The following is a 26244-nucleotide window of genomic DNA, read 5'->3' as shown; positions in this document are numbered from 1 at the left end:
GCATTTCTTGGGCACCACTTCAAGGGAGTGCGACCAAAGTTCTGCAGGATTCCTAGCAGATGTGGGGTAGAAAACACCTCCTTTGCCCCTGTGATCAACAGCAATGCGACAAGAGTCAGGACCCCTTCCTTCCTGCCCCAGAAAGAGATCTGTCTGGGCTTTGTCCGAGATGCAAAAGGCCACCTTACAGCCATGATCCATTTCAGAATTTGCCATCTCCGCGAAGAAACACTGTCTGCAAGTCTGAGGGCTGCTACCAGCCTGCCTCACCTCGACCACCTCCCACAGAAGGAACCCAGGGTCCTAAAGCCCCAAACCACCTTGGCTCAGGCACTGAAACTCGAGTGCTCCTCCTGGAGCTCCACCGCCCTACCTCGTGTTGCCTTGTTCAGTGCGACTAGGGGAGGTCTCTCCACCTTCCTTGTGTGACTGCGGCTCCTAGAACTTTGCTCTAGGTGCGGGGGTGTCCTGCTTCTCCTAGTGTCCCCACTCCTAACACCGCCTTTCCTGGAGAAGATACTCTGTAAAGGTCTTCAGAATATATGAGCTAGTGAACAGGGGCCTCAGATTTATTGCCAGCTGCTTCCTTAAATAACCCAGACAAACCCAAATAAAGATAATTTAGTTTTTGAGAATGACACACAAGAAGGACAGATGGATGAATTCATTGCAATTACTTTTATCGCATAATTCTTGCCGCATCAATATTAGTGCTTCCCTGGTGGCTCAGACGGTAAAGTGTCTGTCTACATTGGGAGACCCGTGTTCCATCCCTGGGTCATGATGATCCCCTGGAGAAAGAAATGACAGCCCACCCAAGTACTCTTGCCTGGAAAATCCCATGGACTGAGGAGCCTTGTTGGCCACAGTCCATGGGGTCGCGAAGAGTCGGACAGGACTGAGCGACTCCACCACTCCACCACAAGCTCACATTTCCGAAACGGATCTAATTCCATTTCCACTGTGTCCCATTCAGGGTCACAAAACAAAATGGAAGAGTTTCCAATCTCTCACAAAACAGCAAAACTCTTGTTCTTGAACGGTGTAAGCACAAACACATATTGATCAACCTCATTCTCCAAGATAAGACACTGAACTTTATTTAGCCTTTTGCAAAAACAGTCAAAGCTTGAAGATTTTCTAAGGAAAACAGATGAATCTCCATGTCATTGTAGAGAACAGGAGCCCACAGATGCTGTGCACTGGTTCCCCCAACTGGCCCGGGCCCTCACTTCTGAGAAGGTGACTACTCCCTCTTCAATCACAGAGGGAAGGATTACCCTGGCTGCTGCTCTGGCTCAGGCCCCCTATTCCTCCTCCCTCGCAGCCTCTGCAGACAGGAGTGGGGAGGCCCTCAAAGCCCTCTGTTAGACCCTGAGCACAGACACCGTGACTTGCCACTTGCTGGTCTCCACATAGGCCAGGGCGCCCCACAGGAACTCATAGCGAGCAGGGTGGCTGTCAGGCACCTGCTGGTATTCCAGGTATCCCTCCCGCAGCCACACTTGGGTCAGCAGCTCCCTGAGCTCCCCAAAGAGACAGGGCTCACTCCCAACACACACCCCCGTCCTGCTGAGTACTCCCAAGACTGCTTCCTCAGGGGTCAGGTCTTCACTCTGCATGATCAGGTTGAGGAGCAGCACCAGGATGCCAGCCTTGGGCAGGGTCTGCCCACTGCTCAGCATCACATTGCAGGTGAGGCCCAGGGTAGGGACCATGATGTAGATGTGCTCCCTGGGGTCCAACTGCTTTACCTCCAGGCCAACGACAACCTGTAGGCACTCTGCAGCTTGACTGAAGACCACTAGGACATGCTCCTGGTTATTCCTGAGGACCTTCTTCAGCATTTCCGCCTGGGATGTCAGATGTTTGGCCAGATACTACAGGAGCAAGAACTTCATCAAGTTAGCCACTATCTCATTCAGAGCTTCATGGGGCAAGGCCTCCACAAGGGTGGAGCAGGAGACTGTGGGGGAGGAGGCTGAGGGTGATACAGCCTCCCCCGCTCAGCCCCAGAGAGCTGCACTTCCACAGGACCCTGGCCTCACCTGGGTCCTGAAGGTCTTCCTCGAGCTTGCTCAGCTCAGTCATCTTGACCATGAGCGTGATGCCTGGGATCAAACTACAGAGTGAGGCAGGAGTGAGGCATGGGGGCAAATGGGACAGATGAGGACCATGGGCCTGGATGGTGGATAGATGGGCTGTGAATGGCCTCACCTGAGAACCGCACCCTGGTTGGCCACAGGCCACTTGCAGCTCTCCTCTTGAAACGTGCTCTCAGACCACACAGGGACATGCCTCTGGAGTGGCCAGTCCCCTGGCTACCTGAAGAAGGAAGTGAGGTGGCTCCCCAGGGTGTGGTCAGCACAGCCCGAGATTTCTGGGACTGACAAGGTAAGGGGATTAGGCTCTTGTGGGGTCCCCTCTGTTCTGGGATGGGCAGCACTTGGTGTCCACTCAGGGCACCCTCATCACCTTGACTCCTGGAATTGCCTGGACCTCCTCTGTTCACTGACCTCAGGACACGGGCCTCAGATGTCTGCCTTCGCCTACTGCTTCCTACAGCTCCTGTGAGAAATGGAGGGGCACGTCAGTGGTATCCCGTGGCACAGCCCTTAGCATTCTCTGACAGTACAAGGGGTGCACACTGTGAGGGTCCCTCAGTTGTGTGGTGAGAGGTCCCTTCAGAGCTCCCCTTTAGTGCTTACATTTCCCCTGGCACAACCTGGTCCCTCCCCTCTGGGGGCCTGGAGGGAAACGCAGAACAAGACCCGAGACTGGAAAGAAAGCGCTGAGGGGCCCCACATGCGGCCGCACCTGCCCAAGGTCTCCTGTGGGGCCTAGGCCAGGGAGGTGTTCGGTCCTCAGCTCCTCCTCATGTCCTGCCTTCCCTCCCAGCACTGACCACAGGGGCGGGGGTCTGCTCAGTCCTCCATTGCGGTTGAGGAGTCCAGCCTCTGCCAACCGGAAGCCTTCGGCTGTTCCTGAAATACCTCATCTCCCGAGGACCCTAAGCCAGAGTTCAAGAAACTGCTCACCCCACTCTGCACCCTCCAAGACCCCCTTGCAAGGGCCAAGATCCCTCCCTGTCGGGGTCTAACTGCCTTAGTCCTGCCTTGCATGGGGTCTAGACTCCACACAAGACCTGCAAGTGTCCCATCCGCCATTTGGAGTTTCCCCTGCTTTCAAGAGGTCCCCAGTCTCTCTGCCAGGGTTATCAGGCAATGCGGCACGAGGTTACCCTGCCCAGGGACTACCAGGGTTCCCTCTGTTCTGAGATCTGGCTATTCTCAGTCCTCCCTCAGGGTCCTCACCTTGATTTCCAGGAGGACCTAGTCTCTGTCCTCTCCCCACCATAGTCCCTGCTCCTCACACCAAGTCCCCAGCCTCACAGAGCTGGATGTCAGGAACTCAGGACAGACCTAGTGTGTTCTTCTCACCCCGAGGGCTCACAGGGCCGATGGCAGGGGCAGGGATCTGTGGGGTTCCATCCCTCTTATCTTGGGATCCCTAGAGTTTTCACTTGGGGTCCCTTCAGCCTTCCCTCAGAGACCTCAACTTATCTCCAGGTACGACTTCAGATTCTCTCCTTTCCCCTACTAACGCCCCAAACCTCATACCAGGAGCCCAGTCTTTCTGATATGCGGATGTCACTAAGTCATCTCTCTATACTAGGACACCAGGCTGAAATCTGGATATTAGGAAGTCAGCCCCCTATCCCAGGTCCCCAGTCTCTCTGAGACCCAGTCAGGAAATCCAGCATACGTTCATCCACCCAATGTCCTCCCAGAGCCCACTCTGCTCTGGGGTCCAGGGTCCCCTCTGTCCTTCCTCAGTGTCCTCACCTTGACTCTCAAAAGAAAGAAGATCTTTCTCACTGCCCATCTGACGCCCTGACGCTTCTAACAATTGCCTAATGTTTCTGAGATACAGATGCGGAAGTCAGAAGAGGCTGCCAAGAGCTCATCCCACCACCAGGGTGGCCCAGGGCTGACAGTAGGGTCAGGAATCTGTGGGGTTCCTTAATCCTTCCTAAGGAATCTCATCTAGAGCCCTGGCATTCTGGGGATGCCCCTTGTGTTGACCAGAGGCGGGACCCTCACATCAAGTCTCAGGGCTCACAGGGTGGATGAGCACATGCTGCATTTCCTGACATCTGGGTCTCAGAGAAACTGGGGACCTGGGAAAGGGGGTGTAGCCTCAGGTGAGCAGAGGGAAGATCCCCAGCTCCTCCAGGGTTTCAATTTGAGGACACTGACGGACGACTGAGTGGACCCTGGACCCAAATCAGAGGAGACCTCAGAAAAGCCTGGAGCTGCTGTTGGTCCTTGGCCGAACTGGGATACGATGAGCCCGAAGTGCATGGTCTCACTTCCTGACATCCGGGTCTCTGAGTGGGGACGTCACATATGGGGCGGGGCCTCGGGGGCCCGATTCCCAGGTCCTGCAGGGTTGAAGACCTTGAGGACCCTGAAGAGGGACTAGAGGACCCTGAACCCGTAATCAGAGGGGACCTCAGAGAAGCGAATCTCTGTTGGCAGTCCAGGGCAACCGTGGGGGCAGGATGAGTGCCACAGGCATGAGCTGTCTTCCTGACATCCGGGTCTTCAAGAGACTGGGGTCCTGCTATAAGGGGCGGGGCTTCAGTTGCGGAGAGGCGAGAATCCAGGTCGTGCGCGGAGGCAAGGTGAGGTTCCTGAAGGAGGACTGCGGGCACCCTGAGTGAGGACTGATGGAACCCCACAGATCCCCATCCCTGTAGTAGTCCCTGGGAGCCCTTGGGGTGAGAAGAGCACAGTAGGTCTGTCTGACTACCTCACATGCGGGTCTCAGAGGGACTGGAGGCCTTGGGAAAGCGGCGGGGTGTCAAAATGGCAGAGGCGACAAACGCGAGTCCTGCCTGGAGTCCAGGCTCCATGCGAGGAAGGATTGAGGCGGTTCGACGCCAAGCTGGAGGGATCTTGGCCCTTGCAAGAGGGTCTTGGAGGGCCCAGAGTGGGGTGAGCAGGGTGAGCAGTTTCTTGACCGTTGGCTTAGGGAACTCGGGAGGTGAGGTTTTACGGGCAGAGGTGGAGGCTTCAGGTTGGCAGAGGCTGGACTCCCCAACCCCAAGGTTGGACTGAGCAAACCCCCGCCCCTGTGGCGAGTGCTTGGAGGCCAGGCAGGACGTGAGGAGGAGCTGAGGACCGAGCATCTCCCCAGCCTAGGACCCGCGCCAGGCCCTGGACAGGTGCGGCCGCATGTGGGGCCCCTCAGTGCTTTCTGTTCAGGCTTGTGTCTTGTTTTGAGTTTCCTTCTACTCCTCCAAAGGGGACCGTCCAGGTCATGCCAGGGGAAAGGTGAGCATTACAAGGTACCCACAACACAACTGGGTGTAATCCGAGTGTCTGTCCCCACCTAGCAGCACAGAAGGCCCAGGGCTGTGCCACAGTATAGCCCTTAGATGTCACCTCCATGTCTCTCACAGGAGCTCCAGGAACCGGGAGGCGAAGGCAGAGGTCTGAAGCCTGTGTCCTGAGTTCAGACAGGCAGTATCAGGAGTCAAGGTGAGAGGGTGACCTGAAGTGAACCAGAGGCTCCCTATCCCAGAACATAGCGGGGGCCCAGAAGGCCCCAATTCCTCACACTGTTTTGGACCCGGAAATCTCAGGCTGTACTGACCACACCCTGGGGAGCCACCTTCCTTCCTCCTTCGGGTAGCCAGGGGACTGGCCTCCCAGGAGGAGCTCTCCTGTGAGGTCGGAGAGAACCCCTCAAGGGGAGAGCTGTAAGTGGCCTGTGTCGTACCATCCAGGATGCATTTCTTAGCCCAGGTTGCTCACACCTCCTCTCTCCCAGAGGCCCTTGGTCCCCATCTGTACCTCTGCCTCACTTCCGTGTCTTGTTTCACCTCAGGCATTGTGCTCGTGGTTGAGATGAGTGAGCTCAGCAAACCCGAGGAAGACCTTCAGGACCCAGGCGAGGCCCAGGGCCCTATCGAGGTGCCGCTCTTGGAGGCTGAGGTGGGGGAGTCCGCATCCCACTTGGCCTCCTACTACCCAGCATCCTCCTCTGCTCCTATGGAGGCCTTGCCCCAGGAAATTCTGGATAGGATGATAGGTAAACTGATGAAGTTCCTGCTCCTCAAGTATCGAGCCAAGGAGCTGACCTCCCAGGCGGAAATGCTGAATAAGGTCCTCAGGGATAACCAGGAGCACTTCCCGGTGGTCTTCAGGGAAGTCTCAGTGTGCCTGCAGCTGGTCTTTGGCGTGGACGTGAAAGAGGTGGACCCAGCGGAGCACATCTACATCTTGGTCCCCATCCTGGGCCTCACTTGCGATGAGATGCTGAGCGATGGGGTGGGCCTGCCCAAGGCCGGCTTCCTGGTGCTGGTCCTCAGCATGATCATGCGGTTTGGAGACCCGGCCCCTGAGGAGGCGGTCTGGGGAGCACTCAGAAGGATGGGGGTGTATGTTGGGAGTGAGCAGTGTGTCTTTGGGGAGCTCAGGGAGCTTCTGACCCAAGTGTGGGTGCGGGAAGGATACCTGCGGTACCAGCAGGTGCCTGACAGCCACCCTGTTTGCTATGAGTTCCTGTGGGGTCCCCGGGCCTATGTGGAGACCAGCAAGTGGCAAGTCATGGCATTTATGCGCAGGGTCAACCAAAGGGCTTTGAGGACCTTCCCATTCCTGTCTGCATAAGATGCGAGGGAAGAGGAATAGGGGGCCTGAGACAGAGCAGCAGCCAGGTTGTTCCTTCTCTCTGTGGTTAAAGAGGGGGTAGTCAGCTTTCTAAACTGTGAGGGCCCGGGCTAGTTGGGGGAACCAGTTTGTAGCATCTTTTGGTTCCTGTTCTCTATGATGACGAGGGGATTCATCTCTGTTTTCTTTAGAAACTTTTCAAAGTTTGGTTTCAGAGTAGGCTAAAGAAACTTCAATATCTTAGCTTTGTGAATGATATTGATCCGAGTGTATCTGATGTTACACAGTTCAAAAACAAGAGTTTTTGTAAGAGAGATGGGAAAGTCTTCCATTTTGTTTTGTGGTCCTGAACAGAATGCAATGGAATCGAAATTAGAAATGTTTTGAAAATGTGAACTTCTGTAGCAATAGTATTGTATGGAGAAGAGTTAGATAATAAAAGTAATCATAGTCAATTCATGCTTATGGCCTTCTTGTCTGTCATTCACAATAACTAAATGATCTCAGTTAATTGAATTTTCCTGGGTTATTAAAGAAAGTAGCAGACAATCTGAGAGCCCTGCTCATTGGCTCAGTTATTCCAAAGACGTGTACAGATTCTCTGCTCCGTGAAAGGCCATGTTAACAGTGGGGACACTAGGAGTAGCAGGACACCCCCACACTTACAGCAATGGTCGAGGAGCCACAGTCACATGAGGTCTGTGTTGGGGGTGAGGGGAATCTCTGAAACGCATCATTGCTGTGAGGTGTCCTTTTGCTTCTTGGGTAAACCCCAGAGAGATCTCTTTCTAGGGCAGGCAGGAAGGGGTCCAGGCTCTTGCCCCATAGCTGTTGACCACAGGGATGAAATAGGTGTGTTCTGTCCACCATCTGCTAGGAATCCTAGAGAAATGTGAATCTTGCTCTTTGATATATGCCCAGTAATCCCTGTACTAGCCCTCCTGTCTCTGCCTTGGGAAGCTGATTAACAAGTACATTGAAATAACAGTTTCTTTGGTCATCTGGACTTTATGATTTTCACTTGTGCGCATGCTCTAGATTTCATTTGGATGAAATGAGTGAAGAGAAGCTGCAAAAGTGGACAGGACCTGCAGTGTGACTAGAATCCTGGGATCTTTGAGTGAGCTGTGCCCAGCTGGAGACACTGCTCTCCACCCCGAAACACACACAGACACTGAAATTGATATACATTCTCCAGGAGGAAAACATAGAACAGCAATTCTGAGTGGTTTTCTATTCCATTTCTAATTAAGCTGCCAATTCTCTGAGGTGTCCTGAAAACCAAACAGTTTCCAGAGGGGAGAGGGACAGAGTCTGAGATCCGAAGAGCATGAGAAACAAGTACTAGCCAGTAAAGATGCAACATCTGCCAGCATCCCTGGGTTCGGGTGGGTTCAGAAGTGTGGAGGCAGCAGAGACCCAGGTTAAGGCTGTGCCTGGCAGCAAAAGGCAGGAGTGACTTCCGGGCCTAAGGAGGTGGTGAGGTCACTGCAGTGGGGGTGTGGATGGGTGCAGGGGGCTAAAGGGGCAGCTATCCATGCTGAGTGCCAGAGAAAAAGGGGAACAGGTGATGTGATTCTGGTCACATATATGGCAGCTGCCAGATAGTCAGTGGATGCTTGGAAAAGCCCCGTGGCCTCAGTTCTTCTCCTGTGAAGCCAGCCGGTTTGAGGAGCCCACGTGTTGGGCTGCACTATTCGCCTGAGGGATGGGATGCAGCTGCCAGGGCCTGGCGGTCATGGCCTCTGTGATGTCGGGACAGGAATCTGTCACAGTGTTGTCCCAAGAGTGTCCTCCACTCTCCACTGTAGGAAGGGGTCGGCTACTTTGTGGTCCAGGGCTTGTCTGAGAATGTGCACCTCAATAGGATGTGGGATACCTAATCAGCCAAATAGGATGTTTCACAAATAAAACTAAGAAACTTTGCTACTTAGACCATAGTGGACCATAATGTTAGTAGCTCAGTCGTGTCGGACTGTTTGCCACTCCACGGACTGCAGTCTTCCGATCCCCTCTGTCCATGGAATTCTCCAGGCAAGAATACTGGAGTGGGTTGCCATGCCCTTCTTCAGGTGATCTCCCTGACCCATGAATCGATCCCATGTCTCCCACAGTGTAAGCGGAATCTTCATCATTTGAGCTCCTGGGCAAGCCCCATTTCCATAGAAAACCTGTTAAATTTGGGTATGAAGGAGTGTTCCAACAGGACCCAAGCTGCTCCAGGAAATAGAAGCAAGAGCCACTCTTTGCCTCTTCCCTAGCTGGTCTTCCATCCAAAACAGTACTTTCCTTTCTTGCAGCCCCAACTAAGGTCAAGTCCTTGATTACAATGGCCAATTACAATCAAGATAATAGAAAGCTATTTAAGACCGTGGGTTCTGGATCTCCGGGACCAGGAAAGAAAGGGTAGTTCCATGCATTTCTTGGGCACCACTTCAAGGGAGTGCGACCAAAGTTCTGCAGGATTCCTAGCAGATGTGGGGTAGAAAACACCTCCTTTGCCCCTGTGATCAACAGCAATGCGACAAGAGTCAGGACCCCTTCCTTCCTGCCCCAGAAAGAGATCTGTCTGGGCTTTGTCCAAGATGCAAAAGGCCACCTTACAGCCATGATCCATTTCAGAATTTGCCATCTCCGCGAAGAAACACTGTCTGCAAGTCTGAGGGCTGCTACCAGCCTGCCTCACCTCGACCACCTCCCACAGAAGGAACCCAGGGTCCTAAAGCCCCAAACCACCTTGGCTCAGGCACTGAAACTCGAGTGCTCCTCCTGGAGCTCCACCGCCCTACCTCGTGTTGCCTTGTTCAGTGCGACTAGGGGAGGTCTCTCCACCTTCCTTGTGTGACTGCGGCTCCTAGAACTTTGCTCTAGGTGCGGGGGTGTCCTGCTTCTCCTAGTGTCCCCACTCCTAACACCGCCTTTCCTGGAGAAGATACTCTGTAAAGGTCTTCAGAATATATGAGCTAGTGAACAGGGGCCTCAGATTTATTGCCAGCTGCTTCCTTAAATAACCCAGACAAACCCAAATAAAGATAATTTAGTTTTTGAGAATGACACACAAGAAGAACAGATGAATGAATTCATTGCAATTACTTTTATCGCATAATTCTTGCCGCATCAATATTAGTGCTTCCCTGGTTGCTCAGACGGTAAAGTGTCTGTCTACATTGGGAGACCCGTGTTCCATCCCTGGGTCATGATGATCCCCTGGAGAAAGAAATGACAGCCCACCCAAGTACTCTTGCCTGGAAAATCCCATGGACTGAGGAGCCTTGTTGGCCACAGTCCATGGGGTCGCGAAGAGTCGGACAGGACTGAGCGACTCCACCACTCCACCACAAGCTCACATTTCCGAAACGGATCTAATTCCATTTCCACTGTGTCCCATTCAGGGTCACAAAACAAAATGGAAGAGTTTCCAATCTCTCACAAAACAGCAAAACTCTTGTTCTTGAACTGTGTAAGCACAAACACATATTGATCAACCTCATTCTCCAAGCTAAGACACTGAACTTTATTTAGCCTTTTGCAAAAACAGTCAAAGCTTGAAGATTTTCTAAGGAAAACAGATGAATCTCCATGTCATTGTAGAGAACAGGAGCCCACAGATGCTGTGCACTGGTTCCCCCAACTGGCCCGGGCCCTCACTTCTGAGAAGGTGACTACTCCCTCTTCAATCACAGAGGGAAGGATTACCCTGGCTGCTGCTCTGGCTCAGGCCCCCTATTCCTCCTCCCTCGCAGCCTCTGCAGACAGGAGTGGGGAGGCCCTCAAAGCCGTCTGTTAGACCCTGAGCACAGACACCGTGACTTGCCACTTGCTGGTCTCCACATAGGCCAGGGCGCCCCACAGGAACTCATAGCGAGCAGGGTGGCTGTCAGGCACCTGCTGGTATTCCAGGTATCCCTCCCGCACCCACACTTGGGTCAGCAGCTCCCTGAGCTCCCCAAAGAGACAGGGCTCACTCCCAACACACACCCCCGTCCTGCTGAGTACTCCCAAGACTGCTTCCTCAGGGGTCAGGTCTTCACTCTGCATGATCAGGTTGAGGAGCAGCACCAGGATGCCAGCCTTGGGCAGGGTGTGCCCACTGCTCAGCATCACATTGCAGGTGAGGCCCAGGGTAGGGACCATGATGTAGATGTGCTCCCTGGGGTCCAACTGCTTTACCTCCAGGCCAACGACAACCTGTAGGCACTCTGCAGCTTGACTGAAGACCACTAGGACATGCTCCTGGTTATTCCTGAGGACCTTCTTCAGCATTTCCGCCTGGGATGTCAGATGTCTGGCCAGATACTACAGGAGCAAGAACTTCATCAAGTTAGCCACTATCTCATTCAGAGATTCATGGGGCAAGGCCTCCACAAGGGTGGAGCAGGAGACTGTGGGGGAGGAGGCTGAGGGTGATACAGCCGCCCCCGCTCAGCCCCAGAGAGCTGCACTTCCACAGGACCCTGGCCTCACCTGGGTCCTGAAGGTCTTCCTCGAGCTTGCTCAGCTCAGTCATCTTGACCATGAGCGTGATGCCTGGGATCAAACTACAGAGTGAGGCAGGAGTGAGGCATGGGGGCAAATGGGACAGATGAGGACCATGGGCCTGGATGGTGGATAGACGGGCTGTGAATGGCCTCACCTGAGAACCGCACCCTGGTTGGCCACAGGCCACTTGCAGGTCTCCACTTGAAAAGTGCTCTCAGACCTCACAGGGAAATGCCTCTGGAGTGGCCAGTCCCCTGGCTACCTGAAGAAGGAAGTGAGGTGGCTCCCCAGGGTGTGGTCAGCACAGCCCGAGATTTCTGGGACTGACAAGGTAAGGGGATTAGGCTCTTGTGGGGTCCCCTCTGTTCTGGGATGGGCAGCACTTGGTGTCCACTCAGGGCACCCTCATCACCTTGACTCCTGGAATTGCCTGGACCTCCTCTGTTCACTGACCTCAGGACACGGGCCTCAGATGTCTGCCTTCGCCTACTGCTTCCTACAGCTCCTGTGAGAAATGGAGGGGCACCTCAGTGGTATCCCGTGGCACAGCCCTTAGCATTCTCTGACAGTACAAGGGGTGCACACTGTGAGGGTCCCTCAGTTGTGTGGTGAGAGGTCCCTTCAGAGCTCCCCTTTAGTGCTTACATTTCCCCTGGCACAACCTGGTCCCTCCCCTCTGGGGGCCTGGAGGGAAACGCAGAACAAGACCCGAGACTGGAAAGAAAGCGCTGAGGGGCCCCACATGCGGCCGCACCTGCCCAAGGTCTCCTGTGGGGCCTAGGCCAGGGAGGTGTTCGGTCCTCAGCTCCTCCTCATGTCCTGCCTTCCCTCCCAGCACTGACCACAAGGGCGGGGGTCTGCTCAGTCCTCCATTGCGGTTGAGGAGTCCAGCCTCTGCCAACCGGAAGCCTTCGGCTGTTCCTGAAATACCTCACCTCGCGAGGTCCCTAAGCCAGAGTTCAAGAAACTGCTCACCCCACTCTGCACCCTCCAAGACCCCCTTGCAAGGGCCAAGATCCCTCCCTGTTGGGGTCTAACTGCCTTAGTCCTGCCTTGCATGGGGTCTAGACTCCACACAAGACCTGCAAGTGTCCCATCCGCCATTTGGAGTTTCCCCTGCTTTCAAGAGGTCCCCAGTCTCTCTGCCAGGGTCATCAGGCAATGCGGCACGAGGTTACCCTGCCCAGGGACTACCAGGGTTCCCTCTGTTCTGAGATCTGGCTATTCTCAGTCCTCCCTCAGGGTCCTCACCTTGATTTCCAGGAGGACCTAGTCTCTGTCCTCTCCCCACCATAGTCCCTGCTCCTCACACCAAGTCCCCAGCCTCACAGAGCTGGATGTCAGGAACTCAGGACAGACCTAGTGTGTTCTTCTCACCCCGAGGGCTCCCAGGGCCGATGGCAGCGGCAGGGATCTGTGGGGTTCCATCCCTCTTATCTTGGGATCCCTAGAGTTTTCACTTGGGGTCCCTTCAGCCTTCCCTCAGAGACCTCAACTTATCTCCAGGTACGACTTCAGATTCTCTCCTCTCCCCTACTAACGCCCCAAACCTCATACCAGGAGCCCAGTCTTTCTGATATGCGGATGTCACTAAGTCATCTCTCTATACTAGGACACCAGGCTGAAATCTGGATATTAGGAAGTCAGCCCCCTATCCCAGGTCCCCAGTCTCTCTGAGACCCAGTCAGGAAATCCAGCATACGTTCATCCACCCAATGTCCTCCCAGAGCCCACTCTGCTCTGGGGTCCAGGGTCCCCTCTGTCCTTCCTCAGTGTCCTCACCTTGACTCTCAAAAGAAAGAAGATCTTTCTCACTGCCCATCTGACGCCCTGACGCTTCTAACAATTGCCTAATGTTTCTGAGATACAGATGCGGAAGTCAGAAGAGGCTGCCAAGCGCTCATCCCACCACCAGGGTGGCCCAGGGCTGACAGTAGGGTCAGGAATCTGTGGGGTTCCTTAATCCTTCCTAAGGAATCTCATCTAGAGCCCTGGCATTCTGGGGATGCCCCTTGTGTTGACCAGAGGCGGGACCCTCACATCAAGTCTCAGGGCTCACAGAGGGTGGATGAGCACATGCTGCATTTCCTGACATCTGGGTCTCAGAGAAACTGGGGACCTGGGAAAGGGGGTGTAGCCTCAGGTGAGCAGAGGGAAGATCCCCAGCTCCTCCAGGGTTTCAATTTGAGGACACTGACGGACGACTGAGTGGACCCTGGACCCAAATCAGAGGAGACCTCAGAAAAGCCTGGAGCTGCTGTTGGTCCTTGGCCGAACTGGGATACGATGAGCCCGAAGTGCATGGTCTCACTTCCTGACATCCGGGTCTCTGAGTGGGGACGTCACATATGGGGCGGGGCCTCGGGGGCCCGATTCCCAGGTCCTGCAGGGTTGAAGACCTTGAGGACCCTGAAGAGGGACTAGAGGACCCTGAACCCGTAATCAGAGGGGACCTCAGAGAAGCGAATCTCTGTTGGCAGTCCAGGGCAACCGTGGGGGCAGGATGAGTGCCACAGGCATGAGCTGTCTTCCTGACATCCGGGTCTTCAAGAGACTGGGGTCCTGCTATAAGGGGCGGGGCTTCAGTTGCGGAGAGGCGAGAATCCAGGTCGTGCGCGGAGGCAAGGTGAGGTTCCTGAAGGAGGACTGCGGGCACCCTGAGTGAGGACTGATGGAACCCCACAGATCCCCATCCCTGTAGTCGTCCCTGGGAGCCCTTGGGGTGAGAAGAGCACAGTAGGTCTGTCTGACTTCCTCACATGCGGGTCTCAGAGGGACTGGAGGCCTTGGGAAAGCGGCGGGGTGTCAAAATGGCAGAGGCGACAAACGCGAGTCCTGCCTGGAGTCCAGGCTCCATGCGAGGAAGGATTGAGACGGTTCGACGCCAAGCTGGAGGGATCTTGGCCCTTGCAAGAGGGTCTTGGAGGGCCCAGAGTGGGGTGAGCAGGGTGAGCAGTTTCTTGACCGCTGGCTTAGGGAACTCGGGGGGTGAGGTTTTACGGGCAGAGGTGGAGGCTTCAGGTTGGCAGAGGCTGGACTCCCCAACCCCAAGGTTGGACTGAGCAAACCCCCGCCCCTGTGGCGAGTGCTTGGAGGCCAGGCAGGACGTGAGGAGGAGCTGAGGACCGAGCATCTCCCCAGCCTAGGACCCGCGCCAGGCCCTGGACAGGTGCGGCCGCATGTGGGGCCCCTCAGTGCTTTATGTTCAGGCTTGTGTCTTGTTTCGAGTTTCCTTCTACTCCTCCAAAGGGGACCGTCCAGGTCATGCCAGGGGAAAGGTGAGCATTACAAGGTACCCACAACACAACTGGGTATAATCCGAGTGTGCGTCCCCACCTAGCAGTAGAGAAGGCCCAGGGCTGTGCCACAGTATAGCCCTTAGATGTCACCTCCATTTCTCTCACAGGAGCTCCAGGAACCGGGAGGCGAAGGCAGAGGTCTGAAGCCTGTGTCCTGAGTTCAGACAGGCAGTATCAGGATTCAAGGTGAGAGGGTGACCTGAAATGAACCAGAGGCTCCCTATCCCAGAACATAGGGGGGACCCAGAAGGCCCCAATTCCTCACACTGTTTTGGACCCGGATATCTCGGGCTGTACTGACCACACCCTGGGGAGCCACCTTCCTTCCTCCTTCGGGTAGCCAGGGGACTGGCCTCCCAGCAGGAGCTCTCCTGTGAGGTCGGAGAGAACTCCTCAAGGGAGAGCTGTAAGTGGCCTGTGTCGTACCATCCAGGATGCATTTCTTAGCCCAGGTTGCTCACACCTCCTCTCTCCCAGAGGCCCTTGGTCCCCATCTGTACCTCTGCCTCACTTCCGTGTCTTGTTTCACCTCAGGCATTGTGCTCGTGGTTGAGATGAGTGAGCTCAGCAAACCCGAGGAAGACCTTCAGGACCCAGGCGAGGCCCAGGGCCCTATCGAGGTGCCGCTCTTGGAGGCTGAGGTGGGGGAGTCCGCATCCCACTTGGCCTCCTACTACCCAGCATCCTCCTCTGCTCCTATGGAGGCCTTGCCCCAGGAAATTCTGGATAGGATGATAGGTAAACTGATGAAGTTCCTGCTCCTCAAGTATCGAGCCAAGGAGCTGACCTCCCAGGCGGAAATGCTGAATAAGGTCCTCAGGGATAACCAGGAGCACTTCCCGGTGGTCTTCAGGGAAGTCTCAGTGTGCCTGCAGCTGGTCTTTGGCGTGGACGTGAAAGAGGTGGACCCAGCGGAGCACATCTACATCTTGGTCCCCATCCTGGGCCTCACTTGCGATGAGATGCTGAGCGATGGGGTGGGCCTGCCCAAGGCCGGCTTCCTGGTGGTGGTCCTCAGCATGATCATGTGGTTTGGAGACCCGGCCCCTGAGGAGGCGGTCTGGGGAGCACTCAGCAGGATGGTGATGTATGTTGGGAGTGAGCAGTGTGTCTTTGGGGAGCTCAGGGAGCTTCTGACCCAAGTGTGGGTCCGGGAAGGATACCTGCGGTACCCGCAGGTGCCTGACAGCCACCCTGTGTGCTATGAGTTCCTGTGGGGTCCCCGGGCCTATGTGGAGACCAGCAAGTGGCAAGTCATGGCATTTATGCGCAGGGTCAAGCAAAGGGCTTTGAGGACCTTCCCATTCCTGTCTGCATAAGATGCGAGGGAGGAGGAATAGGGGGCCTGAGACAGAGCAGCAGCCAGGTTGTTCCTTCTCTCTGTGGTTAAAGAGGGGGTAGTCAGCTTTCTAAACTGTGAGGGCCCGGGCTAGTTGGGGGAACCAGTTTGTAGCATCTTTTGGTTCCTGTTCTCTATGATGACGAGGGGATTCATCTCTGTTTTCTTTAGAAACTTTTCAAAGTTTGGTTTCAGAGTAGGCTAAAGAAACTTCAATATCTTAGCTTTGTGAATGATATTGATCCGAGTGTATCTGATGTTACACAGTTCAAAAACAAGAGTTTTTGTAAGAGAGATGGGAAAGTCTTCCATTTTGTTTTGTGGTCCTGAACAGAATGCAATGGAATCGAAATTAGAAATGTTTTGAAAATGTGAACTTCTGTAGCAATAGTATTGTATGGAGAAGAGTTAGATACTAAAATTCATCATAGTCAGTTCATGCTTATGGCCTTCTTGTCTGTCATTCACAATAACTAAATGATCTCAGTTAATTGAATTTTCCTGGGTTATTAAAGAAAGTAGCAGACAATCTGAGAGCCCTGCTCATTGGCTCAGTTATTCCAAAGACATGTACAGATTCTCTGCTCCGTGAAAGGCCATGTTAACAGTGGGGACACTAGGAGTAGCAGGACACCCCCACACTTACAGCAATGGTCGAGGAGCCACAGTCACCTGAGATCTGTCTTGGGGGTGAGGGGAATCTCTGAGACGCATCATTGCTGTGAGGTGTCCTTTTGCTTCTTGGATAAACCCCAGAGAGATCTCTTTCTAGGGCAGGCAGGAAGGGGTCCAGGCTCTTGCCCCATAGCTGTTGACCACAGAGAAGAAATAGGTGTGTTCTATCCACCATCTGCTAGGAATCCTAGAGAAATGTGAATCTTGCTCTTTGATACATGCCCAGTAATCCCTGTACTAGCCCTCCTGTCTCTGCCTTGGGAAGCTGATTAACAAGTACATTGATATAACAGTTTCTTTGGTCATCTGGACTTTATGATTTTCACTTGTGCGCATGCTCTAGATTTCATTTGGATGAAATGAGTGAAGAGAAGCTGCAAAAGTGGACAGGACCTGCTGTGTGACTAGAATCCTGGGATCTTTGAGTGAGCTGTGCCCAGCTGGAGACACTGCTCTCCACCCCGAAACACACACAGACACTGAAATTGATATACATTCTCCAGGAGGAAAACACAGAACAGCAATTCTGAGTGGTTTTCTATTCCATTTCTAATTAAGCTGCCAATTCTCTGAGGTGTCCTGAAAACCAAACAGTTTCCAGAGGGGAGAGGGACAGAGTCTGAGATCCGAAGAGCATGAGAAATAAGTACTAGCCAGTAAAGATGCAACATCTGCCAGCATCCCTGGGTTCGGGTGGGTTCAGAAGCGTGGAGGCAGCAGAGACCCAGGTTAAGGCTGTGCCTGGCAGCAAAAGGCAGGAGCGACTTCCGGGCCTAAGGAGGTGGTGAGGTCACTGCAGTGGGGGTGTGGATGGGTGCAGGGGGCTAAAGGGGCAGCTATCCATGCTGAGTGCCAGAGAAAAAGGGGAACAGGTGATGTGATTCTGGTCACATATATGGCAGCTGCCAGATAGTCAGTGGATGCTTGGAAAAGCCCCGTGGCCTCAGTTCTTCTCCTGTGAAGCCAGCCGGTTTGAGGAGCCCACGTGTTGGGCTGCACTATTCGCCTGAGGGATGGGATGCAGCTGCCAGGGCCTGGCGGTCATGGCCTCTGTGATGTCGGGACAGGAATCTGTCACAGTGTTGCCCCAAGAGTGTCCTCCACTCTCCACTGTAGGAAGGGGTCGGCTACTTTGTGGTCCAGGGCTTGTCTGAGAATGTGCACCTCAATAGGATGTGGGATACCTAATCAGCCAAATAGGATGTTTCACAAATAAAACTAAGAAAATTTGCTACTTAGACCATAGTGGACCATAATGTTAGTAGCTCAGTCGTGTCGGACTGTTTGCCACTCCATGGACTGTAGTCTTCCGATCTCCTCTGTCCATGGAATTCTCCAGGCAAGAATACTGGAGTGGGTTGCCATGCCCTTCTTCAGGTGATCTCCCTGACCCATGAATCGATCCCATGTCTCCCACAGTGTAAGCGGAATCTTCATCATTTGAGCTCCTGGGCAAGCCCCATTTCCATAGAAAACCTGTTAAATTTGGGTATGAAGGAGTGTTGCAACAGGACCCAAGCTGCTCCAGGAAATAGAAGCAAGAGCCACTCTTTGCCTCTGCCCTAGCTGGTCTTCCATCCAAAACAGTACTTTCCTTTCTTGCAGCCCCAACTAAGGTCAAGTCCTTGATTACAATGGCCAATTACAATCAAGATAATAGAAAGCTATTTAAGACCGTGGGTTCTGGATCTCCGGGACCAGGAAAGAAAGGGTAGTTCCATGCATTTCTTGGGCACCACTTCAAGGGATTGCGACCAAAGTTCTGCAGGATTCCTAGCAGATGTGGGGTAGAAAACACCTCCTTTGCCCCTGTGATCAACAGCAATGCGACAAGAGTCAGGACCCCTTCCTTCCTGCCCCAGAAAGAGATCTGTCTGGGCTTTGTCCGAGATGCAAAAGGCCACCTTACAGCCATGATCCATTTCAGAATTTGCCATCTCCCCGAAGAAACACTGTCTGCAAGTCTGAGGGCTGCTACCAGCCTGCCTCACCTCGACCACCTCCCACAGAAGGAACCCAGGGTCCTAAAGCCCCAAACCACCTTGGCTCAGGCACTGAAACTCGAGTGCTCCTCCTGGAGCTCCACCGCCCTACCTCGTGTTGCCTTGTTCAGTGCGACTAGGGGAGGTCTCTCCACCTTCCTTGTGTGACTGCGGCTCCTAGAACTTTGCTCTAGGTGCGGGGGTGTCCTGCTTCTCCTAGTGTCCCCACTCCTAACACCGCCTTTCCTGGAGAAGATACTCTGTAAAGGTCTTCAGAATATATGAGCTAGTGAACAGGGGCCTCAGATTTATTGCCAGCTGCTTCCTTAAATAACCCAGACAAACCCAAATAAAGATAATTTAGTTTTTGAGAATGACACACAAGAAGGACAGATGGATGAATTCATTGCAATTACTTTTATCGCATAATTCTTGCCGCATCAATATTAGTGCTTCCCTGGTGGCTCAGACGGTAAAGTGTCTGTCTACATTGGGAGACCCGTGTTCCATCCCTGGGTCATGATGATCCCCTGGAGAAAGAAATGACAGCCCACCCAAGTACTCTTGCCTGGAAAATCCCATGGACTGAGGAGCCTTGTTGGCCACAGTCCATGGGGTCGCGAAGAGTCGGACAGGACTGAGCGACTCCACCACTCCACCACAAGCTCACATTTCCGAAACGGATCTAATTCCATTTCCACTGTGTCCCATTCAGGGTCACAAAACAAAATGGAAGAGTTTCCAATCTCTCACAAAACAGCAAAACTCTTGTTCTTGAACGGTGTAAGCACAAACACATATTGATCAACCTCATTCTCCAAGCTAAGACACTGAACTTTATTTAGCCTTTTGCAAAAACAGTCAAAGCTTGAAGATTTTCTAAGGAAAACAGATGAATCTCCATGTCATTGTAGAGAACAGGAGCCCACAGATGCTGTGCACTGGTTCCCCCAACTGGCCCGGGCCCTCACTTCTGAGAAGGTGACTACTCCCTCTTCAATCACAGAGGGAAGGATTACCCTGGCTGCTGCTCTGGCTCAGGCCCCCTATTCCTCCTCCCTCGCAGCCTCTGCAGACAGGAGTGGGGAGGCCCTCAAAGCCCTCTGTTAGACCCTGAGCACAGACACCGTGACTTGCCACTTGCTGGTCTCCACATAGGCCAGGGCGCCCCACAGGAACTCATAGCGAGCAGGGTGGCTGTCAGGCACCTGCTGGTATTCCAGGTATGCCTCCCGCAGCCACACTTGGGTCAGCAGCTCCCTGAGCTCGCCAAAGAGACAGGGCTCACTCCCAACACACACCCCCGTCCTGCTGAGTACTCCCAAGACTGCTTCCTCAGGGGTCAGGTCTTCACTCTGCATGATCAGGTTGAGGAGCAGCACCAGGATGCCAGCCTTGGGCAGGGTCTGCCCACTGCTCAGCATCACATTGCAGGTGAGGCCCAGGGTAGGGACCATGATGTAGATGTGCTCCCTGGGGTCCAACTGCTTTACCTCCAGGCCAACGACAACCTGTAGGCACTCTGCAGCTTGACTGAAGACCACTAGGACATGCTCCTGGTTATTCCTGAGGACCTTCTTCAGCATTTCCGCCTGGGATGTCAGATGTTTGGCCAGATACTACAGGAGCAAGAAGTTCATCAAGTTAGCCACTATCTCATTCAGAGCTTCATGGGGCAAGGCCTCCACAAGGGTGGAGCAGGAGACTGTGGGGGAGGAGGCTGAGGGTGATACAGCCTCCCCCGCTCAGCCCCAGAGAGCTGCACTTCCACAGGACCCTGGCCTCACCTGGGTCCTGAAGGTCTTCCTCGAGCTTGCTCAGCTCAGTCATCTTGACCATGAGCGTGATGCCTGGGATCAAACTACAGAGTGAGGCAGGAGTGAGGCATGGGGGCAAATGGGACAGATGAGGACCATGGGCCTGGATGGTGGATAGACGGGCTGTGAATGGCCTCACCTGAGAACCGCACCCTGGTTGGCCACAGGCCACTTGCAGGTCTCCTCTTGAAAAGTGCTCTCAGACCACACAGGGACATGCCTCTGGAGTGGCCAGTCCCCTGGCTACCTGAAGAAGGAAGTGAGGTGGCTCCCCAGGGTGTGGTCAGCACAGCCCGAGATTTCTGGGACTGACAAGGTAAGGGGATTAGGCCCTTGTGGGGTCCCCTCTGTTCTGGGATGGGCAGCACTTGGTGTCCACTCAGGGCACCCTCATCACCTTGACTCCTGGCATTGCCTGGACCTCCTCTGTTCACTGACCTCAGGACACGGGCCTCAGATGTCTGCCTTCGCCTACTGCTTCCTACAGCTCCTGTGAGAAATGGAGGGGCACCTCAGTGGTATCCCGTGGCACAGCCCTTAGCATTCTCTGACAGTAAAACGGGTGCACACTGTGAGGGTCCCTCAGTTGTGTGGTGAGAGGTCCCTTCAGAGCTCCCCTTTAGTGCTTACACACCCTGGCACAACCTGGTCCCTCCCCTCTGGGGGCCTGGAGGGAAACACAGAACAAGACCCGAGACTGGAAAGAAAGCGCTGAGGGACCCCACATGCGGCTGCACCTGCCCAAGGTCTCCTGTGGGGCCTAGGCCAGGGAGGTGTTCGGTCCTCAGCTCCTCCTCATGTCCTGCCTTCCCTCCCAGCACTGACCACAGGGGCGGGGGTCTGCTCAGTCCTCCATTGCGGTTGAGGAGTCCAGCCTCTGCCAACCGGAAGCCTTCGGCTGTTCCTGAAATACCTCACCTCGCGAGGTCCCTAAGCCAGAGTTCAAGAAACTGCTCACCCCACTCTGCACCCTCCAAGACCCCCTTGCAAGGGCCAAGATCCCTCCCTGTTGGGGTCTAACTGCCTTAGTCCTGCCTTGCATGGGGTCTAGACTCCACACAAGACCTGCAAGTGTCCCATCCGCCATTTGGAGTTTCCCCTGCTTTCAAGAGGTCCCCAGTCTCTCTGCCAGGGTTATCAGGCAATGCGGCACGAGGTTACCCTGCCCAGGGACTACCAGGGTTCCCTCTGTTCTGAGATCTGGCTACCCTCAGTCCTCCCTCAGGGTCCTCACCTTGATTTCCAGGAGGACCTAGTCTCTGTCCTCTCCCCACCATAGTCCCTGCTCCTCACACCAAGTCCCCAGCCTCACAGAGCTGGATGTCAGGAACTCAGGACAGACCTAGTGTGTTCTTCTCACCCCGAGGGCTCCCAGGGCCGATGGCAGCGGCAGGGATCTGTGGGGTTCCATCCCTCTTATCTTGGGATCCCTAGAGTTTTCACTTGGGGTCCCTTCAGCCTTCCCTCAGAGACCTCAACTTATCTCCAGGTACGACTTCAGATTCTCTCCTCTCCCCTACTAACGCCCCAAACCTCATACCAGGAGCCCAGTCTTTCTGATATGCGGATGTCAGTAAGTCATCTCTCTATACTAGGACACCAGGCTGAAATCTGGATATTAGGAAGTCAGCCCCCTATCCCAGGTCCCCAGTCTCTCTGAGACCCAGTCAGGAAATCCAGCATACGTTCATCCACCCAATGTCCTCCCAGAGCCCACTCTGCTCTGGGGTCCAGGGTCCCCTCTGTTCTTCCTCAGTGTCCTCACCTTGACTCTCAAAAGAAAGAAGATCTTTCTCACTGCCCATCTGACGCCCTGACGCTTCTAACAATTGCCTAATGTTTCTGAGATACAGATGCGGAAGTCAGAAGAGGCTGCCAAGCGCTCATCCCACCACCAGGGTGGCCCAGGGCTGACAGTAGGGTCAGGAATCTGTGGGGTTCCTTAATCCTTCCTAAGGAATCTCATCTAGAGCCCTGGCATTCTGGGGATGCCCCTTGTGTTGACCAGAGGCGGGACCCTCACATCAAGTCTCAGGGCTCACAGAGGGTGGATGAGCACATGCTGCATTTCCTGACATCTGGGTCTCAGAGAAACTGGGGACCTGGGAAAGGGGGTGTAGCCTCAGGTGAGCAGAGGGAAGATCCCCAGCTCCTCCAGGGTTTCAATTTGAGGACACTGACGGACGACTGAGTGGACCCTGGACCCAAATCAGAGGAGACCTCAGAAAAGCCTGGAGCTGCTGTTGGTCCTTGGCCGAACTGGGATACGATGAGCCCGAAGTGCATGGTCTCACTTCCTGACATCCGGGTCTCTGAGTGGGGACGTCACATATGGGGCGGGGCCTCGGGGGCCCGATTCCCAGGTCCTGCAGGGTTGAAGACCTTGAGGACCCTGAAGAGGGACTAGAGGACCCTGAACCCGTAATCAGAGGGGACCTCAGAGAAGCGAATCTCTGTTGGCAGTCCAGGGCAACCGTGGGGGCAGGATGAGTGCCACAGGCATGAGCTGTCTTCCTGACATCCGGGTCTTCAAGAGACTGGGGTCCTGCTATAAGGGGCGGGGCTTCAGTTGCGGAGAGGCGAGAATCCAGGTCGTGCGCGGAGGCAAGGTGAGGTTCCTGAAGGAGGACTGCGGGCACCCTGAGTGAGGACTGATGGAACCCCACAGATCCCCATCCCTGTAGTCGTCCCTGGGAGCCCTTGGGGTGAGAAGAGCACAGTAGGTCTGTCTGACTTCCTCACATGCGGGTCTCAGAGGGACTGGAGGCCTTGGGAAAGCGGCGGGGTGTCAAAATGGCAGAGGCGACAAACGCGAGTCCTGCCTGGAGTCCAGGCTCCATGCGAGGAAGGATTGAGGCGGTTCGACGCCAAGCTGGAGGGATCTTGGCCCTTGCAAGAGGGTCTTGGAGGGCCCAGAGTGGGGTGAGCAGGGTGAGCAGTTTCTTGACCGCTGGCTTAGGGAACTCGGGAGGTGAGGTTTTACGGGCAGAGGTGGAGGCTTCAGGTTGGCAGAGGCTGGACTCCCCAACCCCAAGGTTGGACTGAGCAAACCCCCGCCCCTGTGGCGAGTGCTTGGAGGCCAGGCAGGACGTGAGGAGGAGCTGAGGACCGAGCATCTCCCCAGCCTAGGACCCGCGCCAGGCCCTGGACAGGTGCGGCCGCATGTGGGGCCCCTCAGTGCTTTCTGTTCAGGCTTGTGTCTTGTTTTGTGTTTCCTTCTACTCCTCCAAAGGGGACCGTCCAGGTCATGCCAGGGGAAAGGTGAGCATTACAAGGTACCCACAACACAACTGGGTGTAATCCGAGTGTCCGTCCCCACCTAGCAGCACAGAAGGCCCAGGGCTGTGCCACAGTATAGCCCTTAGATGTCACCTCCATGTCTCTCACAGGAGCTCCAGGAACCGGGAGGCGAAGGCAGAGGTCTGAAGCCTGTGTCCTGAGTTCAGACAGGCAGTATCAGGAGTCAAGGTGAGAGGGTGACCTGAAGTGAACCAGAGGCTCCCTATCCCAGAACATAGCGGGGGCCCAGAAGGCCCCAATTCCTCACACTGTTTTGGACCCGGAAATCTCAGGCTGTACTGACCACACCCTGGGGAGCCACCTTCCTTCCTCCTTCGGGTAGCCAGGGGACTGGCCTCCCAGGAGGAGCTCTCCTGTGAGGTCGGAGAGAACCCCTCAAGGGGAGAGCTGTAAGTGGCCTGTGTCGTACCATCCAGGATGCATTTCTTAGCCCAGGTTGCTCACACCTCCTCTCTCCCAGAGGCCCTTGGTCCCCATCTGTACCTCTGCCTCACTTCCGTGTCTTGTTTCACCTCAGGCATTGTGCTCGTGGTTGAGATGAGTGAGCTCAGCAAACCCGAGGAAGACCTTCAGGACCCAGGCGAGGCCCAGGGCCCTATCGAGGTGCCGCTCTTGGAGGCTGAGGTGGGGGAGTCCGCATCCCACTTGGCCTCCTACTACCCAGCATCCTCCTCTGCTCCTATGGAGGCCTTGCCCCAGGAAATTCTGGATAGGATGATAGGTAAACTGATGAAGTTCCTGCTCCTCAAGTATCGAGCCAAGGAGCTGACCTCCCAGGCGGAAATGCTGAATAAGGTCCTCAGGGATAACCAGGAGCACTTCCCGGTGGTCTTCAGGGAAGTCTCAGTGTGCCTGCAGCTGGTCTTTGGCGTGGACGTGAAAGAGGTGGACCCAGCGGAGCACATCTACATCTTGGTCCCCATCCTGGGCCTCACTTGCGATGAGATGCTGAGCGATGGGGTGGGCCTGCCCAAGGCCGGCTTCCTGGTGCTGGTCCTCAGCATGATCATGCGGTTTGGAGACCCGGCCCCTGAGGAGGCGGTCTGGGGAGCACTCAGAAGGATGGGGGTGTATGTTGGGAGTGAGCAGTGTGTCTTTGGGGAGCTCAGGGAGCTTCTGACCCAAGTGTGGGTGCGGGAAGGATACCTGCGGTACCAGCAGGTGCCTGACAGCCACCCTGTTTGCTATGAGTTCCTGTGGGGTCCCCGGGCCTATGTGGAGACCAGCAAGTGGCAAGTCATGGCATTTATGCGCAGGGTCAACCAAAGGGCTTTGAGGACCTTCCCATTCCTGTCTGCATAAGATGCGAGGGAAGAGGAATAGGGGGCCTGAGACAGAGTAGCAGCCAGGTTGTTCCTTCTCTCTGTGGTTAAAGAGGGGGTAGTCAGCTTTCTAAACTGTGAGGGCCCGGGCTAGTTGGGGGAACCAGTTTGTAGCATCTTTTGGTTCCTGTTCTCTATGATGACGAGGGGATTCATCTCTGTTTTCTTTAGAAACTTTTCAAAGTTTGGTTTCAGAGTAGGCTAAAGAAACTTCAATATCTTAGCTTTGTGAATGATATTGATCCGAGTGTATCTGATGTTACACAGTTCAAAAACAAGAGTTTTTGTAAGAGAGATGGGAAAGTCTTCCATTTTGTTTTGTGGTCCTGAACAGAATGCAATGGAATCGAAATTAGAAATGTTTTGAAAATGTGAACTTCTGTAGCAATAGTATTGTATGGAGAAGAGTTAGATAATAAAAGTAATCATAGTCAATTCATGCTTATGGCCTTCTTGTCTGTCATTCACAATAACTAAATGATCTCAGTTAATTGAATTTTCCTGGGTTATTAAAGAAAGTAGCAGACAATCTGAGAGCCCTGCTCATTGGCTCAGTTATTCCAAAGACGTGTACAGATTCTCTGCTCCGTGAAAGGCCATGTTAACAGTGGGGACACTAGGAGTAGCAGGACACCCCCACACTTACAGCAATGGTCGAGGAGCCACAGTCACATGAGGTCTGTCTTGGGGGTGAGGGGAATCTCTGAAACGCATCATTGCTGTGAGGTGTCCTTTTGCTTCTTGGGTAAACCCCAGAGAGATCTCTTTCTAGGGCAGGCAGGAAGGGGTCCAGGCTCTTGCCCCATAGCTGTTGACCACAGGGATGAAATAGGTGTGTTCTGTCCACCATCTGCTAGGAATCCTAGAGAAATGTGAATCTTGCTCTTTGATATATGCCCAGTAATCCCTGTACTAGCCCTCCTGTCTCTGCCTTGGGAAGCTGATTAACAAGTACATTGAAATAACAGTTTCTTTGGTCATCTGGACTTTATGATTTTCACTTGTGCGCATGCTCTAGATTTCATTTGGATGAAATGAGTGAAGAGAAGCTGCAAAAGTGGACAGGACCTGCAGTGTGACTAGAATCCTGGGATCTTTGAGTGAGCTGTGCCCAGCTGGAGACACTGCTCTCCACCCCGAAACACACACAGACACTGAAATTGATATACATTCTCCAGGAGGAAAACACAGAACAGCAATTCTGAGTGGTTTTCTATTCCATTTCTAATTAAGCTGCCAATTCTCTGAGGTGTCCTGAAAACCAAACAGTTTCCAGAGGGGAGAGGGACAGAGTCTGAGATCCGAAGAGCATGAGAAATAAGTACTAGCCAGTAAAGATGCAACATCTGCC

General features: G+C 54.2%; 3 protein-coding genes and 1 pseudogene across 3 annotated transcripts in view; all 4 read left to right on the top strand.

Annotated features, from left to right (window-relative positions):
• LOC122689847 (melanoma-associated antigen 10-like) overlaps nt 1-26244 on the top strand; it is a 596047-nt gene that overhangs the window by 289301 nt on the left and 280502 nt on the right. The gene's annotated exons all lie outside the window — the stretch shown is intronic.
• LOC122689845 overlaps nt 1-26244 on the top strand; it is a 587451-nt pseudogene that overhangs the window by 342107 nt on the left and 219100 nt on the right.
• On the top strand, nt 5916-6680 carry LOC122689864 (melanoma-associated antigen 8-like). The gene has a single exon (XM_043896644.1). It carries the CDS (start codon nt 5916-5918, stop codon nt 6678-6680), a length of 765 nt encoding a protein of 254 aa, XP_043752579.1.
• LOC122689849 (melanoma-associated antigen 8-like) lies at nt 24109-24873 on the top strand. The gene has a single exon (XM_043896627.1). The coding sequence runs from the start codon at nt 24109-24111 to the stop codon at nt 24871-24873; it is 765 nt and encodes a 254-aa protein (XP_043752562.1).

The sequence above is a fragment of the Cervus elaphus genome, chromosome X, assembly GCF_910594005.1.
Source record: "Cervus elaphus chromosome X, mCerEla1.1, whole genome shotgun sequence".
Taxonomy (NCBI): Eukaryota; Metazoa; Chordata; class Mammalia; order Artiodactyla; family Cervidae; genus Cervus; species Cervus elaphus.
Note: the sequence above shows the minus strand (reverse complement) of the source record. Positions and strands in the feature narration are given on the sequence as shown.